At 42.5% G+C, this 23661-nt stretch overlaps 2 protein-coding genes across 4 annotated transcripts in view; one reads left to right on the plus strand and one right to left on the minus strand.

The window, feature by feature from the left end:
- Positions 1-10577: 10577 nt before the first annotated feature.
- On the minus strand, positions 10578-12237 carry ND-B22 (NADH dehydrogenase (ubiquinone) B22 subunit). Of its 2 annotated transcripts, none has more exons than XM_070530636.1 (4): positions 12064-12237; positions 11756-11898; positions 11131-11186; positions 10578-10769 (listed from the first exon to the last, which is right to left on the minus strand). In XM_070530636.1, exons 1-4 carry the CDS (start codon positions 12159-12161, stop codon positions 10632-10634), a joined length of 435 nt encoding a protein of 144 aa, XP_070386737.1. In that variant the 5' UTR covers positions 12162-12237; the 3' UTR covers positions 10578-10631. The 2 variants fall into 2 exon arrangements, with proteins under 2 accessions (XP_070386737.1, XP_070386738.1); XM_070530637.1 differs by having other exon boundaries at positions 12184-12223.
- Positions 12238-12340: 103 nt separating this feature from the next.
- The window catches only part of LOC139054097 (cuticlin-4-like), a 66546-nt gene continuing 55225 nt past the window's right edge, over positions 12341-23661 (plus strand). The window contains exons 1-3 of one of the 2 annotated variants that reach the window (XM_070530631.1): positions 12341-12506; positions 15505-15537; positions 15643-15720. The gene's annotated coding sequence lies outside the window, so the exon portion shown is untranslated. The remainder of the gene's footprint in view (positions 12507-15504; positions 15538-15642; positions 15721-23661) is intronic. The other variant, XM_070530632.1, reaches the window with a different exon arrangement.

The raw sequence follows: 23661 nt of genomic DNA on the forward strand, positions 1-23661 counted from the left end.
GTCATTGCAACTCAAGATTGAAGCTCAGAAAAGCAGCACGCTTATTTTGGAAGTTGCACATTATTCTACAGAAATTTATTGCTGCACTAGCTTTCTCAGTAACTGGCCTTTCTGTGCAGCAGGTATGGTTTGCAGAAAGCAATGTTTCACTCGAAAGAGTGGCTCCAAAAAATTTTAAGTACAGTATATTTAAAACAAGGTTAACAGCAGGCATATGATGCAGCAAAGGGCCATGTTCTTCATAATGCTTCTCTTTTCCATGACATGATGACCAGTGTGATTCCTCAATGTAGCAATGGGCATTCTGTCCATTGGCTTAGCCACTCAACATTGCTGGAAATGATCCATAGGGAACACAGTCCTGTAAACCAGCATCACTCGCAAAAGCCTTGCCTCATGTAGGCTCCACTAGTTGCAACAGTACAGTTTATTAACTTATATATGAATGTTCAAAACTGTCCAATTCTGGAATCAAATATAAGTTCAGTAAAAAAAAAGATATACAAGCTGTATTTGAAATTGCTAATACTTTCATATCTCTAGTTATGGCTTGACTTGGTGTTATATAGCAACAGCCACATGTTGTTTCAGTTCATGCAACATGCAATGTTAGACTGGTTATTTTAGCATTCTCTTCTACACACCAGGGAAATTATTATAGTTTTCACTGTTTTTCAGGAATGTGAAAAGCCTGTTAAGCTGCAAAAAAATCTTTATTGTTCTGTTAATGAGCTGATATTGTTGCAGCTTGTGAGTACTAGTGCTAATGTGAACAAGGGCTACACTGTGACATCACTTGTGGTATAGTGCCACATGAGACAATGACAGAAGAGCCACCACCCCAGGTGCTATGGTGGACCTTTTTCATTGTACGTTGTGCTATACCTACCATATTTACTCTATTCTGACGCGTCCTTGATTATAATGCGCACCTGTTTTCCGTGACCAAAAGAAAGGGAAAAAAAACACCCTCAATTGTAACGCGCACCCATTTGCTGGACCTAAAAAAAGAAAAGTCCCCTTTACAGTACCGCACACCTCATTCTTTCATACACAAATACAAGTTGCCATAAATAAAAAAAGTTGTTCACCCGAAAGGCGAAGCATTGATTTCGATAACAAATTAGTAGACATTTATACGAAAAGTAAGGATAATAGTTTTATCGGCCGCATAAACTTTTAAACATTTGCTTACTAAATTAACAAGCATGGTGTCATACAAGCACAAGCAAACATGAACACGTCTCACTCAATAACTGTGGAAACTCTTATCAAAATGCTGGAGTGATGAAGTGCAGTAGCAGGAGCGAGCGAATTTACCTTTGTGCGGCCTCTCGTTTTAATGCGTGCTAAGCGACAAGAACACAACGCAGTGCGCCTAGGTGCGTAGACTCTGTCTGTATCACAGGTCATTTTCAAGATAGGGGCCACGCGCAGCAGCCGCCAGTTTGCGCCAGTCCCGCATGCAAGTTTTGGGAACACCGAACGCCCTCGATGCGGCCCGATTTCAGTCCGTCTCCTCACCCGTGATCACTTTCCTTCCAATTGTGGCATTGTGATGAACACTGTGTGTCTTTGCAGTCAGCACTTCCATGCTGATAGAGCAAATGCAGAAAACGGAAAGGCGAACGGTGGATTCATAGAGTTTCATACAATACCTAGAGGGAATTCTGGCAGTAGTGTCTATGGGAGCCGCAATGGGGGTAGTTGAACCAGCATGGGAATTATGGGAAGTACATGGATTTGTCTAAACTTCATCCTTCTAGCTTCAAACGGCTTCATGACTTGGTAAACCCATCATTTTCAACAAAGTACTGTGCAATAAATACATAAACATTATTAAAATTGTCCATCGGCAAAATTTGAACTCAGGGCCTCTAGCACAGACGCCCGATACTGAAACAGTTACACCATAGACGCATGCATCGACATAAGAAAAAATGCTCTTATGAATTTATCGCGGGCAAGCCAGTGCCTTGGGATGCTTAGCGCATTTCGATTTGGCCAACTCGACAAGCTGAACCCTTGCAATTAGTAGCAATTGTGCGTGCTTGCAGCATCTTCTGCACTTGGAAAAGTGTAGAGTGCTCTGAAATTTACGACAGTGAAGGCATACAAAGTAAAATAAACAAAGCCACAAAAATGTCTGAATCCACAAGCACAAAGATCAGACAAATCCATGTACTTCCCATCATTCCCATGATGACTCAGTGATTGCAGCAGCAGAGTTCCCTCTAGTTTATTGTAGGAAACTCTATGGGCATACTAACCTAAGCACATGTACTACAGCACATGTAGGAAGCTACGGTAGCTAGGCTCAAAGCGCATACAAGGTTGTCATTTTAATGCAGCAGCTAAGGGCCCAGTGTCGCTGACAATACGGCGTCGGCGTCCAACATCGGACGTAGTTTCGGCAAAAAGAATTTCAAACCACGCATACCCAGGCAGTCCACGTGGCACAAAGAAGTTACTGAACTAATTGAATTTTTCAAGCGACAATACATTAAAAAAATCGGGAAGTACTACTTACACACAACCTACAGGCATAATAGCGTCGGATTGTAATTTGAATATACCAAAAAACAATTCTGATGCGCGAAGAACCACAAACCCCTTTTTCAGTGTTTTTACATATAATGGCCATGACCTCTCAGATTTGCGCGCACAAATCTCAAAGGACATAAAGTGGCATGTCCAATTCCTTGCAACACCTCCAGGTGGCGCTTGCCTCCGCCGCATCGCAGCCCATGCAAGAGGCCGCATTTCTACCAAAAGGCTCGCCTTCGTGCATAGCGTTCGCCGCCAGCGTTTTCCAGTGAATGTTACAGTTACATAAGCTGCAGTTGCCAATAGTGGGATATCTTGGAAATGCTATCCCGTTCCACTCTTAAAGGTGAAGCTCAAGCGCCCTCCAAATTTTTGAAATGCCAATGGCGATATGGTAGCACAGATTTAGAGTTGTACTCAACTCTAACACGCATGTAATTTTTGGACCCTTTTATCGGAAAAATAGTGTGCATTAGATTCGAGTAAATACAGTATACACTATGGTAGCCCCTGCACTTGCCAGTCTTCATGCTTATCTTATATTGCATTGTAGTATTATAAGCTGTGTAATTTCACCTAACCTGCCTTCATGTATTGCTCAGCTGCATTATGGCAGTGTTTCAAGCATATTGAAATGTAATGGCTACTTGGAGACACAGGTTTGTCATATCAAGTTGTGGGTGTAACTGCACTCGTTCGCAACAACTGAAGATTTTGATGCATATTCCAAAGCTTTGCTAGAGTTCAGTCGACACAAAGGATTTCTCTGCTCAGAAACGCATGTTACTAAATGCGTAAACATTTATAGCTGGCAAACCGTGTTCTTTACATTCAGGAGGAACTGTGCGAAGGCAGCTGCTGAAAGCATGTTTTATGCAGTGTCCTTGGTGTGACCACCAGTGCAAGCTTGTGTGATTTGAGCTCCATCTTCTGACCTTGTGCAGCGACTCCCAAGAAGCTGCTCCGTAATGATCAGGTGCAGGATGAGAGCCAAGGTATTCACATCTTAAAAATAAAACAATGTAGCAGCACAAGCAGAAGTCAAGGAAGCACAATGACATTACAAGACAAGTTGAGAAATAGCAAATGTCACTGCAGTCAGTGTCAAATAAAAAAATGCAAGGACAGGTGCACCACAAAGGGAGAATGTATACAAACACCAGTGAATCACGTTGTGCATAGTCTCTCTCTCTCTTGGTCTTTGTGTCAATATCCCTTCCTTCACTTTCCTTGGATGCTTCCTTATCATGAATTTCCTATCCTAAGATATCCTAATTCCTAAGAAGCTGCTCCATAATGATCAGGTGCAGGATGAGAGTCAAGGTATTCGCATCATAAAGAAAAGACTAAGTAGCAGTACAAACAAGTCGAGAACATACACACCAGTGAATCACCTTGTGTATTGCCTCCGTCTCTCTTGTTCTTTGTGCCTGTGCCCCTGCCTTCACTTTCCTCGGATGCTTCCTTATCACGAAAGTCCTATCCCTACTGGGGGAGCTTTTATTGCGATGAGCATTTTTCGGCTGCATCATGCAGTTTTTGCTCTGCAACCATCTGGGTATTTAGCCATTTTCCCTGACTTCATCAGTAAAAAAAATCACTGCCCAAGCACTTCGTACATATGGTTAACCAGTGAAGCTGAAACGTGCGGCCCTGGTGTTTTATCACTGGGTTAATCCCAATGGTGCATTAGTCTTCCTCATTTATTGGTTACGTCTTTGTTTCTTAATGAGGTTACACACACATTTGACTGCGACAGAGAGAACAATGTCAGTGATGGAATGCCTGCAGTCTGCTGTTGTCGCTTGCAATTCTTAAAAATTGCTTCAAAATTACACCTGTCCATCAATTGAGACAATGAATGGCTCGTACCCCCGTAAATCTGGCCAGCTGTGAAAGAAAACAAATGCGGGAGCAGTGGCACGAGCGTATTCCCACGATTGCACCGAGGGGCACCAACGAGCTTGCTATAGCAGAAGACAACATTCGAGCCATTCCTAATGATGATGGTTTTCTGTACACAGGCACAGACAGACGGACTTTCATTTCACCTGGCCATATAAAGCTTTGCTTTAAAAGAAAAATCTTTATACTTTCCCCTGTGCTGGGAGGAATCAAAGCCACATCACTTGGGTTTCTTAAGCACAGCAGCCCGACACTTTAGTGAGCTTCGCCACGAATGCACTGGGTACATGCTGCTCTTCAATGAACCTGTTTTACGCCAACACTATAGTAAGCTGTGCCATGAATGCACTGGGTATGTGCCGCTCTTCAATGGAAGTCTTTCATGCTAACTTGTGTCACTGGGTATGTGCCACTAGATATGCTGTCAGTGAGGGAATCATTCTCAGTGTTAGCACACATTGGTGGACCATGCATCTTGGAGGCCACATGCAGACTTCTGTGCAGTGCCACCACATGGCTAACGTGTCCAGTGGAAAGTGCGAGAGAGTAGACCAGCTGCAGTACAAGCTTCATACATGACACGTTTCTGAACATTCGCACACACTGGTGCACCATCCATTTCGGAGGCCATGTGTGGGCTTCACAGCAGTGCTGCTAGATTGCACAGCATGCCCATAGGGAAGTGCGAGAGAGTAGCCTGGCTACAGTACATAGCTAATACAATACGCACCAGCATGCCACTGGTGCACTCTGCAGTATTGTGAGATTGGTTCCGCCAGAATTTTTTGTGCATCAGGCATGAGTGATACATGTTTGAACGAATCAGTTGTCTTTCGTGGTAAATCGCACCCACACATCCACTCATTAGGTGTGTGGGTGGGTTGGCAAGGAAATATGTTGTGGGTCAGCGAAATCCTTCACCTAATTCCCTTTTCAAATGACCCATTTATGCTGCAACTTGTCCTCTAGTTCGGGCCTGAATTTTGTTTAAAATATTTTGAAAAATTCGCAAGTTCGATAAAATAGAAGCACAAAGTTTACAAATTAATAGTTCTGCACCAAGAAAAAATATTGCGGTTCTGTAAACGGAATCTATTATAACAGTTAAAGCGGACAAATTTGGTACGCCAATTGGTATCTTACAAGACTTGGTTACGTTGTGTACAAGGACCGCATTTCCATAACTCTATTTTTTTTAGAATCATGTATAACATAACAATTTTGTCTGCTGTAGATGTACTATTAGATGCAATTCACAGAATTTTGATATCATTTCTCGTTGTTGAGTTACAGAGTTTTAAACTTGATAGTTTCAATTTCTGAAAATTTGCAATTTATGTCAATTATTAATAAAGAATTGCCAACCTAAATGAATAATTCGAAAGCAGCAGTTACTATATGTTAAGTTTTTCCTTTAAATGCAACAAACCTTGTCAAATTTGGTGCAGTGGTTGCCGAGAAAAACGAATTCTCCTTCTACATGTATTTAGATGCGAGCACCTGAGCTAAAGCTTCCTCTTAAAGAGGAGGCCGAGCTGCAACGCGAGCCCGCCCCCCCCCCCCCCCCCCCCGCGAACGAAATTTCCGGCTACGCCACTGCATCAGCATACTGGGCTGGTAGATTCTGTGCCACTCTTACTACCGTTTATGGCTAGTTGATCCCATTGATAATGCAGGCAGAGGGTGTCTGAGCACAATTTTTTTCGTTCTGGTTTTAGTTTCATTTCACAGAAAAAAGTTTTGTTCTGGTTTTTCTCCGCAACGGGAAAAAAAATTACCCATAACAGAGGATGGCAACAACGAGGCAGCACACGACACGGCTTGAGGGCTTACGGACCGAGCAGCGGTCGCAAGAGACGCAGCTTCCAGACGTGATGGCGAGGTAGATGAGTGGGAGGACAGAATGACTAGATATAATGACACCACAAAACACTATAGGTTACAGAGGGCCATATTTCCGTGAGCTCGCCCAAAATTGCCAAAAAGCAGTCTGTTACACGGCGGCAGTTACAAACTAGGATGTATCCGAACCCTGTGCTCTCGCACATCATATATCCGGATACATATCAGACAAATGCAATAAATGTGAATCCAGAGCCACTCTGGAGCATATATTATGGAAATGCCAAGGGATAAGTAAGAATAACGAGAATGCGACCTCTAGCAACAGCACACGCTGGGAGGCCGTGCTGGGAGGCCCCGCCCTGAAGGATCAACTGGGGGCTGTTCAGCAGGTCAAGGATGCCGAAAGGACCCATGAACTCCTGGCTGTCATCTAGGTGGGGCTTTTGGCCCTCCCCATCAACTCGCAGGACGCACAATAAAGTTATTTCCTCCTCCTCCTTAATGGTTCATAACAGTTTTGGTTCGCATGCAAAAATTTTTGAAGCAAAGTAATGATAAAAACATAGTATTTATTTTTCTCATAATGCATTATGAATTCTGAGATCATGCTCAGTGCCTTGAGTCAAGGCACTGAGCATGATCTTGGAAGCTGCACATCATTGAGTGTACTCGTTGAAATGCGAGGCCACTGCTCCGATACAATAAACTTAAACGAACATAAACGAATGATAAAACTCCAGTAACGAAGTGTTGTACCTGTAGAAAATGAAATGATAAGTTCTTCAGCACGCAAGCTCTGGGTTTTGCTACGATGCCGATCTGCTAGTGCACCAAACAGCAGGCTTAGATTAGTGGAGCGCTCGACCAACTATTGCTCGCACTTTTCCTGGCCAAGATACGCGATTATGCGGACCCCTGAGATGTGCTCTAATGTTGATGTTGCTTGACGTAGGTTGCTTCACATTGACTTTTCCCTTGAACCGCAAACAAATAAAAATATTTTGGCTTCACTCAAAAACAAAATAATAAATAATGTTTTAGTTACATTTTCGTTCCAGTCAAAAATATCTTTTTTTTTTATTCCGTTTTTGTTTCATTCCAAAACACTGGGCAGAGTGCTGCTCTGACCACTGACAAGGGATGACATTGAGATACAATCGTTCCATTATCCCAGCCCTGCTTCCTACTCGCTATAAAATGCGCAGGTTACTCTGGCATTAGCACATGGTGGCTGTTCACTTCATTGCAAACAAGTTCGTTGTTCAAGACAGCATCAGGATTGGAGTGAATCTGCACCTGCCGGAAGCACCGAACATTTAAAAAAAGTGCTAAAACTGCAACATGAAGGCGTCAAACTCTGCACACATGGAAGGCCTGTGCTGTGCCCTTGTGCATTAACTCCTGCTCTGCAAAGTACCATGTAAAATGAACAAATTGCATTTATTATGTAGCACATGGAGCAAGTTTTTTAAAAATATCCAAGGCTATTCCTACTTCATCTTGTGCCAGAAATTTGAATAAATTTTCACCATGTGTTGTCATACTGGGCAGTAAGAAATGTACTTCCAACAAAAGTGTACCATATAGCGTGCCTTTGAACATGCTCCAATTTAAGAAATGACTTTTTGAAAGCCTTTTTATTACAACAGAGGTACATTTCCATAGCTCCTATGAAAAATTTGTCTGTGAAAGCATTAAAGTAGTACTGGCAGGGCATTTTCAACGTATCTCTTCAATGTTGAATAATGGTCCATACCCTAACTTTGCAAAAAAAATAGCTCCGAGTGCCAAGGAACTGAATTTACTACAATACTTCGTTTTCCCGAACTACTTCATTTAGGTACCTAGAAGGTGAAGGCGGCATGACTTTGTGATACACGAGCTTGCTCGGTTTCCGTGATCGGTATAGCTGGCACATGTGAGTGCTGTAGTTCTCTTTCCATGAGCAATATCATCACAGACAGCCTTATTGCTACAAAGCATTGGCAAATTTTGCTTTGCGTCATGACATTCTAATAATGTTGATGATGCCCCGTGTAGCATTGCAAGGTCACTTTAGAGCTAATCAGATTGAAATATTTGTTTCAAAACCGTTTTTCAAAGTGCCATTCTTTAATGTGTGAAAAGCATGTGGCAGAGTTTTCACAACTTTGAAAATTGGCCCAGTACTTCTTAAATGAAAACCAAACTTTGCATATGTACTTCATGAGAAAGCATCTTAGCTGAATGAATATATCTTTTTAAAATTAATTCTTTGTTCTGTGTTAAATTCTCACCAATGCCATCAAATGACTGAAAGCCAACGTTGAGCCTTTGTGTCCCGCATAGTTTCTGTCAAAACAAAAGAGTCTGTGATTCGTTATCATGTGCCACAGTAAATACAGGTGTACTTCTTAACTCAACTGCTAGCTATAACCTTATTTGGATAGTGTGCGCATGCATGTGAGCCTCTTCCTCACATTCATGCCATATGTTGTTAGACAACCTACTCCTCTTTTTATGAAATGCCAAGACCTGATTTACGTACTAGGGTTACATTACCGTACAAGAAATGGTGCTCTTCCGATGCGATCAAATGAACCACAGAATATAGAACAAAAGAGACAAAATATGTGATGACACATCAAAAACAAAAGAAACGTATAGAGGCAGCCACAACCAAGGTTTATAGAACCTCGATTCCATAAACATTGTTCACCAGTGTTATCATACGACTGAAAACCAGCAATTAGAGAAAGGTTTCTAGAAGCTTGCTTCTAAAAATGTTGGCCACAACTGCCTACTTTTCACATGGAAAGCCATGCTACACAAGCAGAACAAGAATTGGAATGTGGAAGCTTTTTTGTGGTGGGAAGCTTCTTTTGAGGATTAAAAAAAAAAAAATCTGGGGTCTTACCTGCTAAAACCATGTTCTGATTATGATGCATACCACAGTGGGAAACTCTGGATTAATTTTAACCACCTTTGAATAAATTTTAGCCATTATTTTAAGTGCACCAAAATTAAAGTACACAAGCATTGCATTGCACAAGCATTCAGCCTCACCGAAATGCAGCCACTGTGGCAAGGATTGAACCCGCAACCTTGAGCTCAGCTGTGAATCACCACAGCCACTGGGCTACCACGGTAGGTCTCTTGGAGACTTTTGTAAAACAGCCTCGAAGCCATTTAGCAAGATGTAGATTTCACAGTGGTTCAATGCTAACAGAACAATTGCACTGCTTTAACAAAAAATGTTACTTGAAGCTTACAATATGTGGAGGGAAAGCTCTTGTTGGTGTAAAGGCATGTTGTGTTTAATAACTTGCATTAAGCTCAATGAAGGCCCTTGACTCATCAGAAATGGAAGAGCAGGCTAGCTATTTCCCTGTTGCATTGTACAAGGTGTCCCACGTAACTTTAGCCAAACATTAAAAATATGCAAATACCACGTAGCTGGACAGAACAAAGGCAGTGCTGTTTGCCCATTGCTTGGAGATACTCAAATTAATGTTTTTTCAGTTTGCCTAATTAGATCATTAGTCTTCATTAATCAACTCAAATATTATGACTAGATGAAAAGTGTTAATGAGAAAATTGCAGAGCGACATGAAAAACTCTCGTTACTGCTTTCTGTTGCTCAATACATGCTTCATAAAAGTGTTTTTCCAAGCGGGAAAGAAGCCTGCAATGCACGCAGAATCGCCGCACGACTGGCCGTTCGAGGCATGCGTGTATTCACAGGCTTCTTCCACGCTCGAAAAAACACTTTTATGTGGCACATTTGAGCAACAGAAAGCTGTATAGGGAGTTTTTCATACTACTCTACAATTTTCTCTTTGATGCTTTTCATCTAACTATAATATTTGAGAATTAAGACTAACTATCTAATTAGGCAGAATGAAAAAAATAATTTGCGCATCTCCATGCGACGGCAAACCACATTACCTTGGTTCTGTTCAGCTACACGGCATTCACATATTTTTTAAAGTTGGGCTAAAGTTATGGGGGACACCCTGTATAACGTGGCCACACCACCCATGAAGTTAAAGGAAAATCAAATGGTCACAAAGCACAAGGTTGATTGATAGGACTCAATGCTGCACAATAGGGGCTATGTCAGATACTAACGGGACTATGGGACTGGTATTTACCACTTGTGGGTTCTTGAACTTGCATTTGACTTCCATCAGAATACGGCCACAGTCGTCAGAAATTGAAACCACAACGATGTGCCCAGTGGCATATTACCGTAGCTACTAAGTGACTGTGGCAGGCACAAAGCATCAAGACAAGGTAGCCTAATGACTATACAATTTTTTACTCAGTCTGCACTATATGCCCAGAGTGAGTGCTCAGTGGTGACCAGACTCCGGCATTGGCTTCCCGTACTGCTTCTCCCAGTTTTCAACATACTCCTTCTTCCTCAGCTCTCTCTTTGCAAAGTATTCTGGATACTGGGCCTTTTCAAGAGGATGCCAGTAGTCGAGAACCTTTGGGGAAAAAAATGTGTCCCTATTAGAGACTGAAAACTACAAATACTGGAAAAGAGAATAGCACGGATTGTTCAAATGCTTAGGCAGCAAGCATGCATGAACATGTCAACGTACACCAGCACTAGCATAAAAACTGCCGATTACATTCTATGACGGGAAGACTAACAACACAAGTGTTTCTGTGCTCACGTAGCTAGAGCAGTTTTTCATAATGTTCTTCCACTATTTAGTCCAACTTTGTAATCTTGCGCTGATTACACTTGTACTCTACATTTTTAGTTTAACTCCAGGCAAGGAAGTATGCAAGCTAGTGTCAGCTGCGTCACCAATGAAACAATACAGTGAATAAATACAGTACCCAGTCCGGTGAAACCCCCTCTCGTCCGTAAGCAACACCTTCCGGGGCAAGCGGATCTGGAGAAAAAGAGCGGGGGATGGCGGGTTAAAGCGACAGAACCATAATTCAAACTTGCGTAGCCTTTGTTCTCCATCAACAATGAGAGAGCACTGGCTCTTCTATCGCACGACCGCTGCCAAACAAACAAGCGGGTTCAGTACCAATGAGTACATCACCGAACCGCTCGGCTTGCTTGTTTGCAGTATTATAGAATACGAAATCAGCGCAAAAATGACTCGGTAACAGCCGAATGCGACAGCACGAACGCTGGATTTGCAGCTGTCAGTTTGTGCAAAGGAACACAGCAGACTAAGATGGGACTCGTGCGCCAGACGCTGACACATTGTAGCACGGAGTTTAGTTTAATCAGGCACGCTGCTGGCCCAGACGTACAGTAAACATTACGGATAAATTCGTCACACCGTACCGAACAAATTTTCTAAAAAAATATCTAGAAAACGGCGCTCCGCTGCATTCCACGGTGCTCCACTGCATTGCGATGTACGGTGCATAAAGCTTTGCCGGAATCCCTATGGGGGAAAGTGACGTTAAATAATATATGATGCTGCGCCAAATGACAACTTACAGTGCAAAGGAACCGGGTGTTGTTTCTGAAACAGTTCCTCTTCTCCTTGGTCAAGAAGCTCCTTGGCTACTCTCATGTCTTTGATGTGACGGTACATCTCGAACCGTTGGCGCATTTTCACTGCCTCCATCCTGAAGTCGTCTCTGAAAATTTCGAGAAAAGACTGGTAACCTTTGGTGGCAGGCATGTCAAGCCATCCGAAATTATGCTAAACAGAAGTTCTATCGGAACTCGGGGGGTATCCCCGTCCATCGGTTTCGCCCATAGGAAAATTGCCAGCTGGAGTGCGGAGACGTAAACTGACTTACCGCTCAGTGAACCATGCTTCTAACCCTCTAATAGCTCTCTTATAAAGGCTGCACACTTGAAACTTATGTGAAACGGTTTTCGTGACCAAGTACGACATAGCGGTCACACCAAGGGCTCACCAACGCGAACAGTCGTGTGTGCCTTCAGTTCAGCTGTCTTTTGGATTGATTCGGATTTGAAAAACGGCCGGCGTTGGGCGTACCCGGTGGTTCTAACGGGTACGTTGCGTTCACCCAAATAGCCAACTTATTACTGATTTGGCTTGGCTCCCGTTGGATTTTTAAAAGGCGGCGGTAGTGCGCTTTAGACATTTCTTGAATTTCTTGTGAGCGTCTGTGCAATAAGGTGTAACCTTTCTCTATGGTGAAAACTTTACGAGGTGTTTCTGCGTTGTATGTTCGATTTAAGTGGTCTTCGCTGCCGTGGTTAGTTAGTTTGGCTGGTTAGTACATGTGCAAACGGTCTTTTGTGATGTTCTGGAGTTGTGGAAGGTCGTCGCCCCTATTGCAAGTACTTGCGTTGTCGCGACATCATTCGAACACTTTACGATCAGAGCAGAAACAAGTGCTGTAACCTACCCCGGTTATTGTGTAGGCGTCAGCTCTCGAAGTATTGGTCAATGCACGGTGGGAGCCCGTTTTATCTGCGGATGCGTGCTTGCACCAACTCTGACGAAACTCTGATCATTCGGGACCTATGAAAGCAGTGCTGTGTTGTTTTTGTTCCCTGCTTAGTTCGCCTGTTTACATACTCGCCTGAATGTGTGCTATTGTGGTTTTTAAGTTTTCCCCCGTGGGTCTGTACCAGATACCTCGCATTCAGCTGCTTGTCACCTGTGGTCGTTTATAACTTTGCTGCAGAATTTTGTCCTTAAGTCGAATAAACTTTGGAAGGAAATCGTGAAGCTTTACTCCCGGAAAGCGCTTGTACGTCCATAGAATTTACAGTTCAAATGCAACACATATCCTCATTTAAATTTTAGAAGAATTTATAGTTTCCGTAAATTGAAATTGCAGATAAACAGAATTCAATAAATTGAAGATTTCTATATGCACACCAAATAAGTTCTGCAAAGTAAAACGGTTTGTTACATTAAAGTTCAATATATGGAGGTCTAATTGTACAAAATTGATTGATATAGGGGTTGATTGGATACAGGGTGTGCATATTCACACGCCTGGTTCCGTAGTCAGTTGTTACGTGCCGCTCTACTTGAGCAATAAACAAAGCAACAATGTTAATGTTTTCGAACTGTTCATATATCGGGAGCACACCAAGAAGGTGATCTAAAACCTCCAGGCATATGGTGACTTTCTGTTCCAAAAGAAAAAAAAGTAATAGTAATAATGTGTACAGTGGCATAGCAGAGTAAACAAACAAAAAAGCTGTCTTTTTCAGACAATGCTACATTTTTTTTTCCTAATTACAGCAGCTGTGCAAGGTGTTCTAGACCACTTAGGATATTTGAAAATTCAGTGTGATGGGCCAGTCTGTTTCCCTTAGTGTTATAATGGCCTCATATTCTTGCGAAGTTAATCATATGACTCCTGTATCCTTACTACATTGAACTCCTGAAATGTTTTATTCCGGCCACTGCTCCTCATCCACCATGCTGCTTCTGCTTAATAGTTCTCAAGGCAACTATATTGCCCTCCTCTCCCTATTATTCAGGCAGAGAAACAGATCCACATGGCCATCACAAACTAATTTTCACTTGCACATGCCCTGACGTTCAAAACATTGCAGTTGAGCTGGAAGCTAGAATCAAGCTAGAAGCTAAAGGGAAGCTAGAATTAGCACTAGTGAAATGTGAAGGTTGTTAGCAAAAGTGCCCACAGTGTGTGAGGCCACAGTTTATGCGAAGATAAAAGTTTTGAGAAAAATTGTATAAATTTTGCAGTTGATATTGTTGTTTTATTAATGCTGCTCTTGCTTTAGTTATCCTTTTTTTTTAGTCACCATATGTGTTAAATGTCACAGCATTTGATATTATAGCATTGACATATATCAGTGGGGTGGGGGGTCCTCATCTGGATAGTTCATTTCTAATGCATACACTTTGCATGGCTTGTTCGCGTTGCCAACACCTACTGTATTACTTTGCTATTAAAACCTTCACAATTGTTTTTCACACATAAATAAAACAAGCAGTCTAAAAATGCTCCTTTGTCTCATGCAATATAGCGCTCCTCTCAACTAAAGCTGTATGTTCTCGAGACACAAGTTGACAGCTACATGTTAGCTGCAAAACCTCTTAAATTTGCAACAATATTGAATATATTGAGACAGAAAAGCTATCTTGGTGAACATAATGCTGCAGATGCTGACCAGCACATGAGTAGTGCTTCTTTTATTACAAACATTTAATCACATTGCAGAGAGTGTGTACCACTTAAATCACAATCATTTTATTCAGATATTTTTGTGTCATTTGCATGTGGCAGAAGCAGGAAATAGTAAGCTGACTCTGCCTTAAAGCAAACATATGCATGAGAGAGCGCTTAAAGCATTACTTGTTCAAACCGAGGCTTTGGTGTCTAGATTTCACGACGAAGAGAGTAAAATGTGAGGTCACACACGCTGTATTCTGAAACCATCTATGACTGGAAGCTTCATTCCACTGAGATGAGCGCAGTGCCACCCCTTGACTGAAGACGACGCTGTGTTTCACAGTAATTGACATGAAGTTTAATTAAAGCTAAGCAACCGCCTGTGTCAAGGAGTGGGGCTGCTGTGCATTTGAATCCAGGTGGAGGGTTGAGTGGAGAATACAGAAGTTAGTCACCTTTACCGATCCTTGAGCCTCTTAAGAGATTTCCTACAACATCTAAGCTCAGCCTTTCTGTTTTCTTACAGCATGGTTATTACAGGTGGTACAAAACATTCCATTGTACAGTTTCTATAATTCTTTGGGAAAACATACATCACCTCACTAAACAGGAATAGGCTCAATAGGTTCACTGGTATCATCTATAGTGTTTCCATCCAAGACCTATTGCTATTACAAGGCATTGCAGACATTCAGTGACGTAGCCAGAAATTCATTTCAGGGAAGGATTCTCCACTGGTCACTACCACTCCCCCATCACTTCTCTCTCTAGCACTACATAAATGTGTGGAGGGTTTTACATCACACGAAGACAAACTCTAGCACTCCCCGGACAGGAATGCTTTAGCAATGAGGATGCACATTTTTACATTGCCAAAACTTTGCTTAACTTCTGACAAAAGTTTTTCATTGCTAAGACTATGCCTAAAATTATGCTATCATCCTTGTGCTGTTTTTAAAAATGACTATATTACCATATTAAAAATAACATTTTGTTTACAAATTGATGTATTCATATAATGTATATTATGACCTTGTTGTTACATTACTTAGGAAAGTGAACTGTGCTAAAAACATGACAGCGCTCTGTCTTGTGTCTTCTTGTTTGCAGCCCAGACTTGTTGCAGCCCAAGTAACAGTGAAGGTCAGCGTTATTTTCTTACCAGATCTGCTAGTGAGTGGTTCAGCCATGGCTGTGTATGGAAGAGAGTGGGCACTATTTTGCAAGTCGCCTATTACTTAATTGCAGGCATTATGGGCATGCTTCCCTGACACCTGCCTATTCTAAAGACTGCAAAGCAGCAAGCACAGCACATGCTATGACAGGGTAGGTGAATCTCGGCTAAGGCAACTGGCCACAGCTATCTGGTGTTGAGCGATCGAGCAGTGATGAGACAATCCCCCTATGTTCCATAATTTTTCACTTCATTCTTGATGCCCTTAATGCGTGTCACCACCCTAGCCCCCTTACTGTATCATCCTCCCCACTCCCTGGAGCTCTCTGAAACTCTTTTCAGCTAATCACTGTCCCACTTTTCAACATTCACGGGGTTGTTGAATGACACAGCATTCTATAACATTCCTATATTTATGTTTCTGTGTGGACATCGAAGCCATTCACCTAGCTCCCATAGTTGTGGCGGCTTCTTAGCTTCCCTGGTCCAGCACCTCGTCCTTGATATAGATTGCCGCGCGCAAATCAGCATTCTGTAGGCCTTTCTTTCTTGTCCCGTTTTCTCTCCATTTTTTCATTCTTAGCAGTGTGTACAAACTAGCCTGAGAGCAAGCTCTTCTGAAGTTTATTAGCATAATGAAAGTCAGAGTCAATGGAAAGTAAAAGAAGAAAGAAGAAGGTGGGGGGAGTGTTTTTTATGAGTTTTCTAAACAAGCAAGTTGATATAAGTAAGTTGTATAATAGCAAGCACCAAGTATGAAAGAATAAAAAACACATTTGCACTTCTCGTCTGACGAAATTTACTGTGCTTTTACAGAAATGAAAATCATTGAAAAGGAAGTAAGTGTTTACGTTGAGATACGAGCACGTAATCTGTAAGCCTCGTAAGCTTATGTCAAGTAAAACAACATGAAATCCTGAGAGATTGAGCTTCTTAAGTACACGTGTTATAATAGGAACACCAACCTTCTTCAGTATGATAAAAGCACTGTAGATCAAGGTTCTCCACGTAATGGAAACATTGTTAAATCTGTTAAGATGTGAATGTGGGCAAGTTGGTAACAAAGTTCTAACTTGCTAAAGCACATTACTGTCCTCATCGAACTAATGACTATAGTTTCTTGTACATGTGTCTTGATCACATTCAGCACAACATTATGCATTTTTAGCTTTCTTTAATACATTCTGTAGCCCCTCAATGGATTCAAGATGCTAGAAACCTATGTTGAACTACAAAGTGCTTGCCATTAAAAAAGACAAGAAGTCAGTTCCTGTGTTAGAAATATTTATTAGTTAGAGAAAGGCTAAAATTTAGTATGAACATTAGCCATGTCTTGAAGTTTTCATCCTACTCATTTTACAGTTGAAGCTAGCTTGCTTCTCAGGTTACTTGTGCTTAGAATTAAAGCACAACAAACAGATGAATGGCTTGCCGGGGCGTTATTCACAGAAAGTGGTCACTTTTCTCACTCTCCCCATAGAGTTTGGGCTACTGCTGGTACTGTTGGCCGCATAGCAGCCAGTGCAGAGCCACTGAGTGTCGTGTGCCGATGTGCCAGTTTTTCTTAGCATGTGGACACTTCTCCCACGAGTTTCTTCGATGTTGTCTTGACGAGGGCCGAACAGTGAATGAGCCAGTTCATCTTGAAATTTTATAATTGGCGTAGAGTTTCCTTCAAGCATGCCACGAATGTTCTTTGCATTTATGATGACACATCCAACAAGCAACTCAACAGCTACTTTTCTGTACCACTTGAGTCCTTTTCTAAGGCAGTTGTGGTATAACGTCATTTGGTCACTATAGTCGACGCCCTTTTTTGCTGCATTGTAATCGAGACCGGCCTGATGTTTCATGATTGGTGCACCGTCCCTTGTTTTCTTCCCACTGTCCACCAAAGTTGCTTCATATTTGGCGACAGATGTGAGTATCAGAACAGGCCTCTTGTCCATCCACTTCAGTGCCTTCACTCCATTTTTGGACTGAAGTTCGGTAACACTGCCATTTGCAACCTTTACTTCAGTGAGATCTTTTGGCAGCCATTTCCTCACTGAGCGAACTGTGCCACGAATGAAAGTGTCTTCCTTTAGAAGGCGAAAAGTGAGCGGCAAGCTCATGTAGAAGTTGTCTACGGACAGCGGGCACACAACTTCCTTGTAATTTTGCAGGAGTTTCAAGCATACATCTTTGGCATGTCCGATGCCAATTGTTCAGTCACGCTTTCCGGCATATACATCAACCTTTAGCCTGTTACCGTCTTTGGTACATGCCTTGAACAGCCTGACTCTGTAAGAACGAAAGTCTGCCACACCATGGCACTATTGTTTCATCTATCACAACCTCCTTTCCTGGCTCAAGCACAGTGGCAAAAATTTTGGTTCAATTTCTCTACCAGAGGATGGATCTTAAAGACATGATCCTGCAACTCTGCAACCAGTTAATTGTCCGCAAAATGCCGGAACCTCAAAAGTAGGGAGAAGGCGGTCACGGCTCATATTTTGATGAATGAGTTCAACACCATACAGGTTACTTTTTGCCCAGTAGTGACTCGGATAGGAAGATGGACGAGATTAATACAAATTGGTATTCCAACAAATGCTTTCGTTTGTTGGAGATTGGTTTCCATCTAATTTTTCAACTTTGATTTAGATTTGGGAGTAGGAAGACGGAGGAGACCAATACAAATCAGTATTCGAATAAATGCTTTAATTTCTTTGGCATTGGTTTCCGTCCAATTTTTCAAGCGTGATTTAGATTTAGGAGTAGTTGACTTCAACACTTGTGTGAACCTGTTTGTTTCATTGACCATCATTTGCCAAATGTCATCCGTAATAAACAGTGAACATAAAGATGGGGCATAACGGCTAGATGGCAACTGAATGATAGTGGGCGGCCTAGAGTACGTGTGGTGTCACACTAGGCGAAGTGGTTGTTGCCGGTGTCCATTTCTCTAGAGATGGGCTGAGAGAAATGAGAGCATTGTGTCCTGAATCATTCACCTCAGAATCATCAGTCAGGTCTGACTCTCCATTCGACATGCTGGCTGAGGTCTGTGATGGTTCGTAAACACTATCTTTGTCACTGATTTCACTGTCCACTGCTGAACATCTGACACTGAAGCACTTGACTCATCCGCTGGTGATCGCGAAGTTGCTGGTGCATTCTTCTGGCCCAAAACTAAGTTTATTTGTTTCCTCTGCATTGTGCTTTTTTTTTTCATCCGTAAGGGGCATGAGGATCTATCTATTAGACACGCTGAAAAGTTTGGGAGTAGCAAGAAAAATGCAGGTACTTATTCCAATGGCACGTATTTCAAAGACTGCTGCGAAAGTTTGCAAGAAACCCAACTGAGAAATGCGCCGCCACTCCACTCTCCGAAACAAACATGCCACCCCATGTCCAATGCAATAAAAATATATATTAGTTGCAATTTCAAACCTCAGATGGCAACACAAGAGCAAGAATTCTTGCGTGTGGGTCACTGGTGAGTCACGCCACACACAGCATAAAAACGTTTTCGTTGAGTGCATCGTGGATTGCCAGTGGGTCATAGCATTTAACATCAGACAAGTAGTCTACTGGCTATCTATAATCTCACACAACAAAAATTGTACCTCTGAGTTAAAGTGTCATAATGTTATCGCAGCAGCAAGCAGATGAATGCCCGTAACTTTGCTGCTGCATAGGAGCACAGGCTGTGCTGTGATGGCACTCAGAGTGACACGTGACTTAGATTCAAGGCAGCATCAGTTATTTGTTGAATCTGTTGCTGCAGTGAACTAATTAAAGTTTAGAGAAATAATGAAAAATACAACCCGAATGTCTGGGTGCTTTTGTTTTACTTCGCACTGTAGCAAGAGAGATGAATTTCCGTTTCGTCTCCTTTTCCCGACGTTTGCACGCGCGCAGAGAACGAAACTATACGTCATTGTCTACATGTGTTCCAGCATTGCGATCATGAATGCTCTTTTATCCTCTCGCGTTTGCCTCAGTGCTGGGGCACTGACTTATACCGCTAATCACGTGTTCTCGTGTAGAGCGCGCACTATCGTCCGCTACAGGAAACGAGACAAGCGCAACAGCTCGCGCGACACCGTCACCGGAAGTGTGCCGGTGACGGTGAAACAAAGAAGACGGCAGGGTATACCCGCCGCGACCCCTCGGCTCCGGTATGGGGGAACGCAGTGAAGGAAATTTGCTTACACAGGCGAAACGGGGAATGTCGAGAGAGTGTTTATATAGGCGGCGACGCTCGCCTCCTGAAATCATGCGTTCGCGGCACTTCAATCATTCTCTATCTGCTGTTAATGAACCAATTTGAAAAATGCTTGCGGTAGAACACTTCTTAGAGGGCGCGTAACAACTTTCAGTGTATAACCAAAATTTGTTATGTAGCCTGTGAGGGGCCCTTTAAAACAAACTCGGTAAAAATCGGGTGTACTGTGGGATGTTGTTACAGCTGCGTCGAGCTTCACAGCCCTCTACACAAGCATTGCTGTGAAGCCTGTGGCAGAAATAGAGTTTTATTCAATCAAATGACTGCATAGAGCGCGCTCTCGTGTTGTGCTACGTGAATTAAATCATTCGTTCCCTGCCTGCACAAACGTTTGCATCTCGAGTGGATTTCAAGCACACCGTATAATAACGTGCAGTTCCGTCGTGCTTCGCAGCACTATACACAAGCACTGCCGTAAAGCTAGTGGCAAAAGTACGATGTCATGAAACCAGATCAATGCATATACCTCGCTATTTTGGGGCGCTGCGTGAATGGAAACATTGCTTGCCTGCCTGCACAAACGTTTGCATCTCGAGTTAATATCAAACAAATCATATAATATGTGCAGTTTCGTCGAGCGCTTCACCGCACTGCATGCAAGCATTGCCGTAAAGCCTGTAGTATAAATAGGGTTTCATGAAGTCAAATTAATGCGCAAACCTCGCACTTGTGGTGTACAAGGTAAACAAAGAATTCGTTGCCATGTCTCCGCAGTAGTTGGTCACGTTGATTTGTGTGAGCATATTGGTTCATGTGCCCCATCTACCTCTGTGATGAGAAAATAAGCAAGAATATCAGCTGCTATGTGTCGATGCATATGCTTTTTATTACAAGGTGTAGGAGCAGTACATCTTACTGCATGAGTAAACCACTCATGGAAACAGTACGTTCCTTGAACATTGTAGCTATTTAATAGCCTAGGAAGCGCGCTATATTGGAAGTTGCAATTTTTTTTCTGTTCGCAAAATTCAATAACTCGATGCTTTTTCTAAAAGCAAAAAATTATAAATTTCGCAATGATACGTATGCTGCGTCAGTAAGTTAAGTAGGCAGCACATAATTAGGCTAAACCAGAGGAATATCCGCAGGTATTTATACAAATGTACAAAGTATTTAAAAAAAATGTTTTCTCAAATGTTTTCAGTGTGGAGTAAGGAGTTGCATGTGCGTCCAGCGCTGATTTCCAGCGCTTAATTTTTGTTGAACCTTGATGTAACAAAGACGTAACACTCAGCACTCTATTTTGTTACATCAATTTTTTTTTTACAATGGAACACTGCATTCTACTATACGTGCCGCTCATGCGCCCCAAAATTTTGGCCCCTCTAAGGAAGTCACTGTTCTCTAAGTTTCGCCCGAAACTTAGATATCGCTACTTCCAATTGACACTCGTGAAACCAGCAGCCACGTTGGCTTGCCGCCTTTACACCGGCCGCAAATTACTTTTAAAAAATGTGGCACGCGCGGGCCGTGTATATGCACTCTGCTGCGCGCGGACAGCCATATGCACGGGCACGGCCAGGCAAGAGACGTCGCGCGCTCTCTGACCCTAGCGCGCACTTGATCACGGGACGTGGACAGCGCGCATAAAGCTGCCATCCTTCTCGGCTCACAATCGCACCCTTTCATTCGCAATTAACCCCAACATGTGGGATGCAACGGAGCACTATAATTTTTGTCACACTTGGACTTTAAACCAAACATCAGGGCGATGGCGAAAATTCGCTTAGGGTGTCCAAACATTTCTATCGCAATAATACACTATGGAGAAAGGTATTATGTAAATTATCTGTGGATGGGTCGAAACCCCCTAATTTCCCAAACACGCACCCATCCACTGGCACGCTGCACACATGGATCCCGCGCGGCATGCTGCATCATTAAGGCGTATCGTTCTTCGCTAGCTCTATGATCATTTATGCAGTAGTCACTTGGCGAGAAGCTTAATTTCCAACCTATGCGCAAGTGTCGTAGCTGAATTTCGAAAGTACACGGACCATATATATGTTGGAAAAATAATCGGAACTCACTATTTAGACTCGCCAAAATTATAATTAGCTGCTCACTTGAACTCATAAGAATATACTACTCAGCCGAGCTCACTCAGGCTCAAACTCGCCAAAATACTGCTCAGCTGGGCTCACTCAGACTCATGGGATGATCTCAGGGAGTTGACTCATCAGTGAGTTTGCCAGCGTATGATGTGTGCTGAACCACAAACCTGGCTTTCTTGAATAAAAACAGTTGGTCGCTGCAGCATATGGATGCACATAAGTGTAATTCAGAGAGCGCGGCATTGTAAAGGCTGCCACAGTTACCATGCCATGCTGCAGCTCATTTCAATCATGTCAAATGCAATACCCCTGCCAGCTTTTAGTCAGTCGATCAAATGTGATTGCTATTTATCTCATCACAACACCTCATTTTCCTGCCTAAGGCTTTGGGTGAATTTTCCTTGGCATCCATTTTGTTACTCTAACAGATTACCAGTTATCTGTTGCCTATACGAAATTTGAAGTTGTGCACATGTCATGTGGACTCCATGCCAAACTCGTAGTACTGCATGCGTTTTTGCAGTTAGGTCTAGAGTTACAGAATCGCATGTGGGAGTTACTTTAGTTAGCAGCTGTAGCTTTGGAACAAACACGTGCATGAGAGTGTGCTTAAGTGTTACCTGTCAAGACTGGGAGCACCAAGGCAACTTGTGCAGTAAAGGCATGGGCAGTACGAGCCCACAGATTTTGCTAAGTGTGGCTGAGGTGATGCGTCTAGATTTCACTATGAAGAGAGCCAAATAAAAGGTTGCCTATCCATCATACCTATTCTGGAGTCTTTTCTTGAGCTTTTCTAAAACATTAAGCTCAGCGTGTACACTTTATCACAGCATAATTATTACATGTGATATAAAACATTGTATTGTGCAGTTTCTCCAACTCTTCGTGAAGGCATCTATCCATACATTAAACAGGAATAGGCTCAATGTTGACATATCTCCACAGTAGGATCTCCAGGACCTCGTACTGTCACAATGCATCACAGACATTATTTAAGTGAACTCCAGAAGTGAAGCTCTTCGTTAACATTGGCTAAAATTGTATTTTTATATAGCAAAGTGATCATGCATAAATCTGTAAGTCATGACAGAACACTTCGTTTCTCACGGACTTTAGTTTACAATTGTTTTCAAGATCAGGAAAATTGTGCAGTGTGCTAGTTGGTTCAACATACTTAACACTGTTGTGCGGAGTGACGAAGGGACAGGACTTGAGCGAGAAAACAATAGACACCTGAGCACAAACTATCAACTGGTGATTATCACAAGGCAATGATTCTGCTGAAAAGTAGGAACCAAAGGAAAAGACAAGTCGTGGAAGCATACAACCTCAAGGTGGACCCACAGGGCTCATGTGTCAGTCCGCCGTCTATTTCACTCAGCAATAAAGAGATTAGCATAATCACTGACAATAGAGGGTGTAGGTAGACCGGGAAGAGGACTCCTGTGCATGCGTGTAGGCTTTATGTATGCTTCACTTGCAGAAAAATAAACCAGTTCATAGTTTGCGCTCAGGTGTCATGTGTTGTTTTCTCGCTCAAATCCTGACCCTTCATCGCTCTGCGCAACAGTGTTAAGTTTTCAGGTTGTTCACTATGTGATGTAGGAAGGGTAAAATTGATGGGAAATCCCAATATTCTCGGGCATATCGCGAAAAATATGGCCCAAGTCAAGTGTCATTTTAGGCTTCACTGTCCCCTTATATAGGGCAAATAGTAATAGTTTGAATTCTATGGACGCTGGTTGCTTTTTCTGACTTAACCTAGG

This window comes from Dermacentor albipictus, chromosome 1 (assembly GCF_038994185.2).
Source record: "Dermacentor albipictus isolate Rhodes 1998 colony chromosome 1, USDA_Dalb.pri_finalv2, whole genome shotgun sequence".
Taxonomy (NCBI): domain Eukaryota; kingdom Metazoa; phylum Arthropoda; class Arachnida; order Ixodida; family Ixodidae; genus Dermacentor; species Dermacentor albipictus.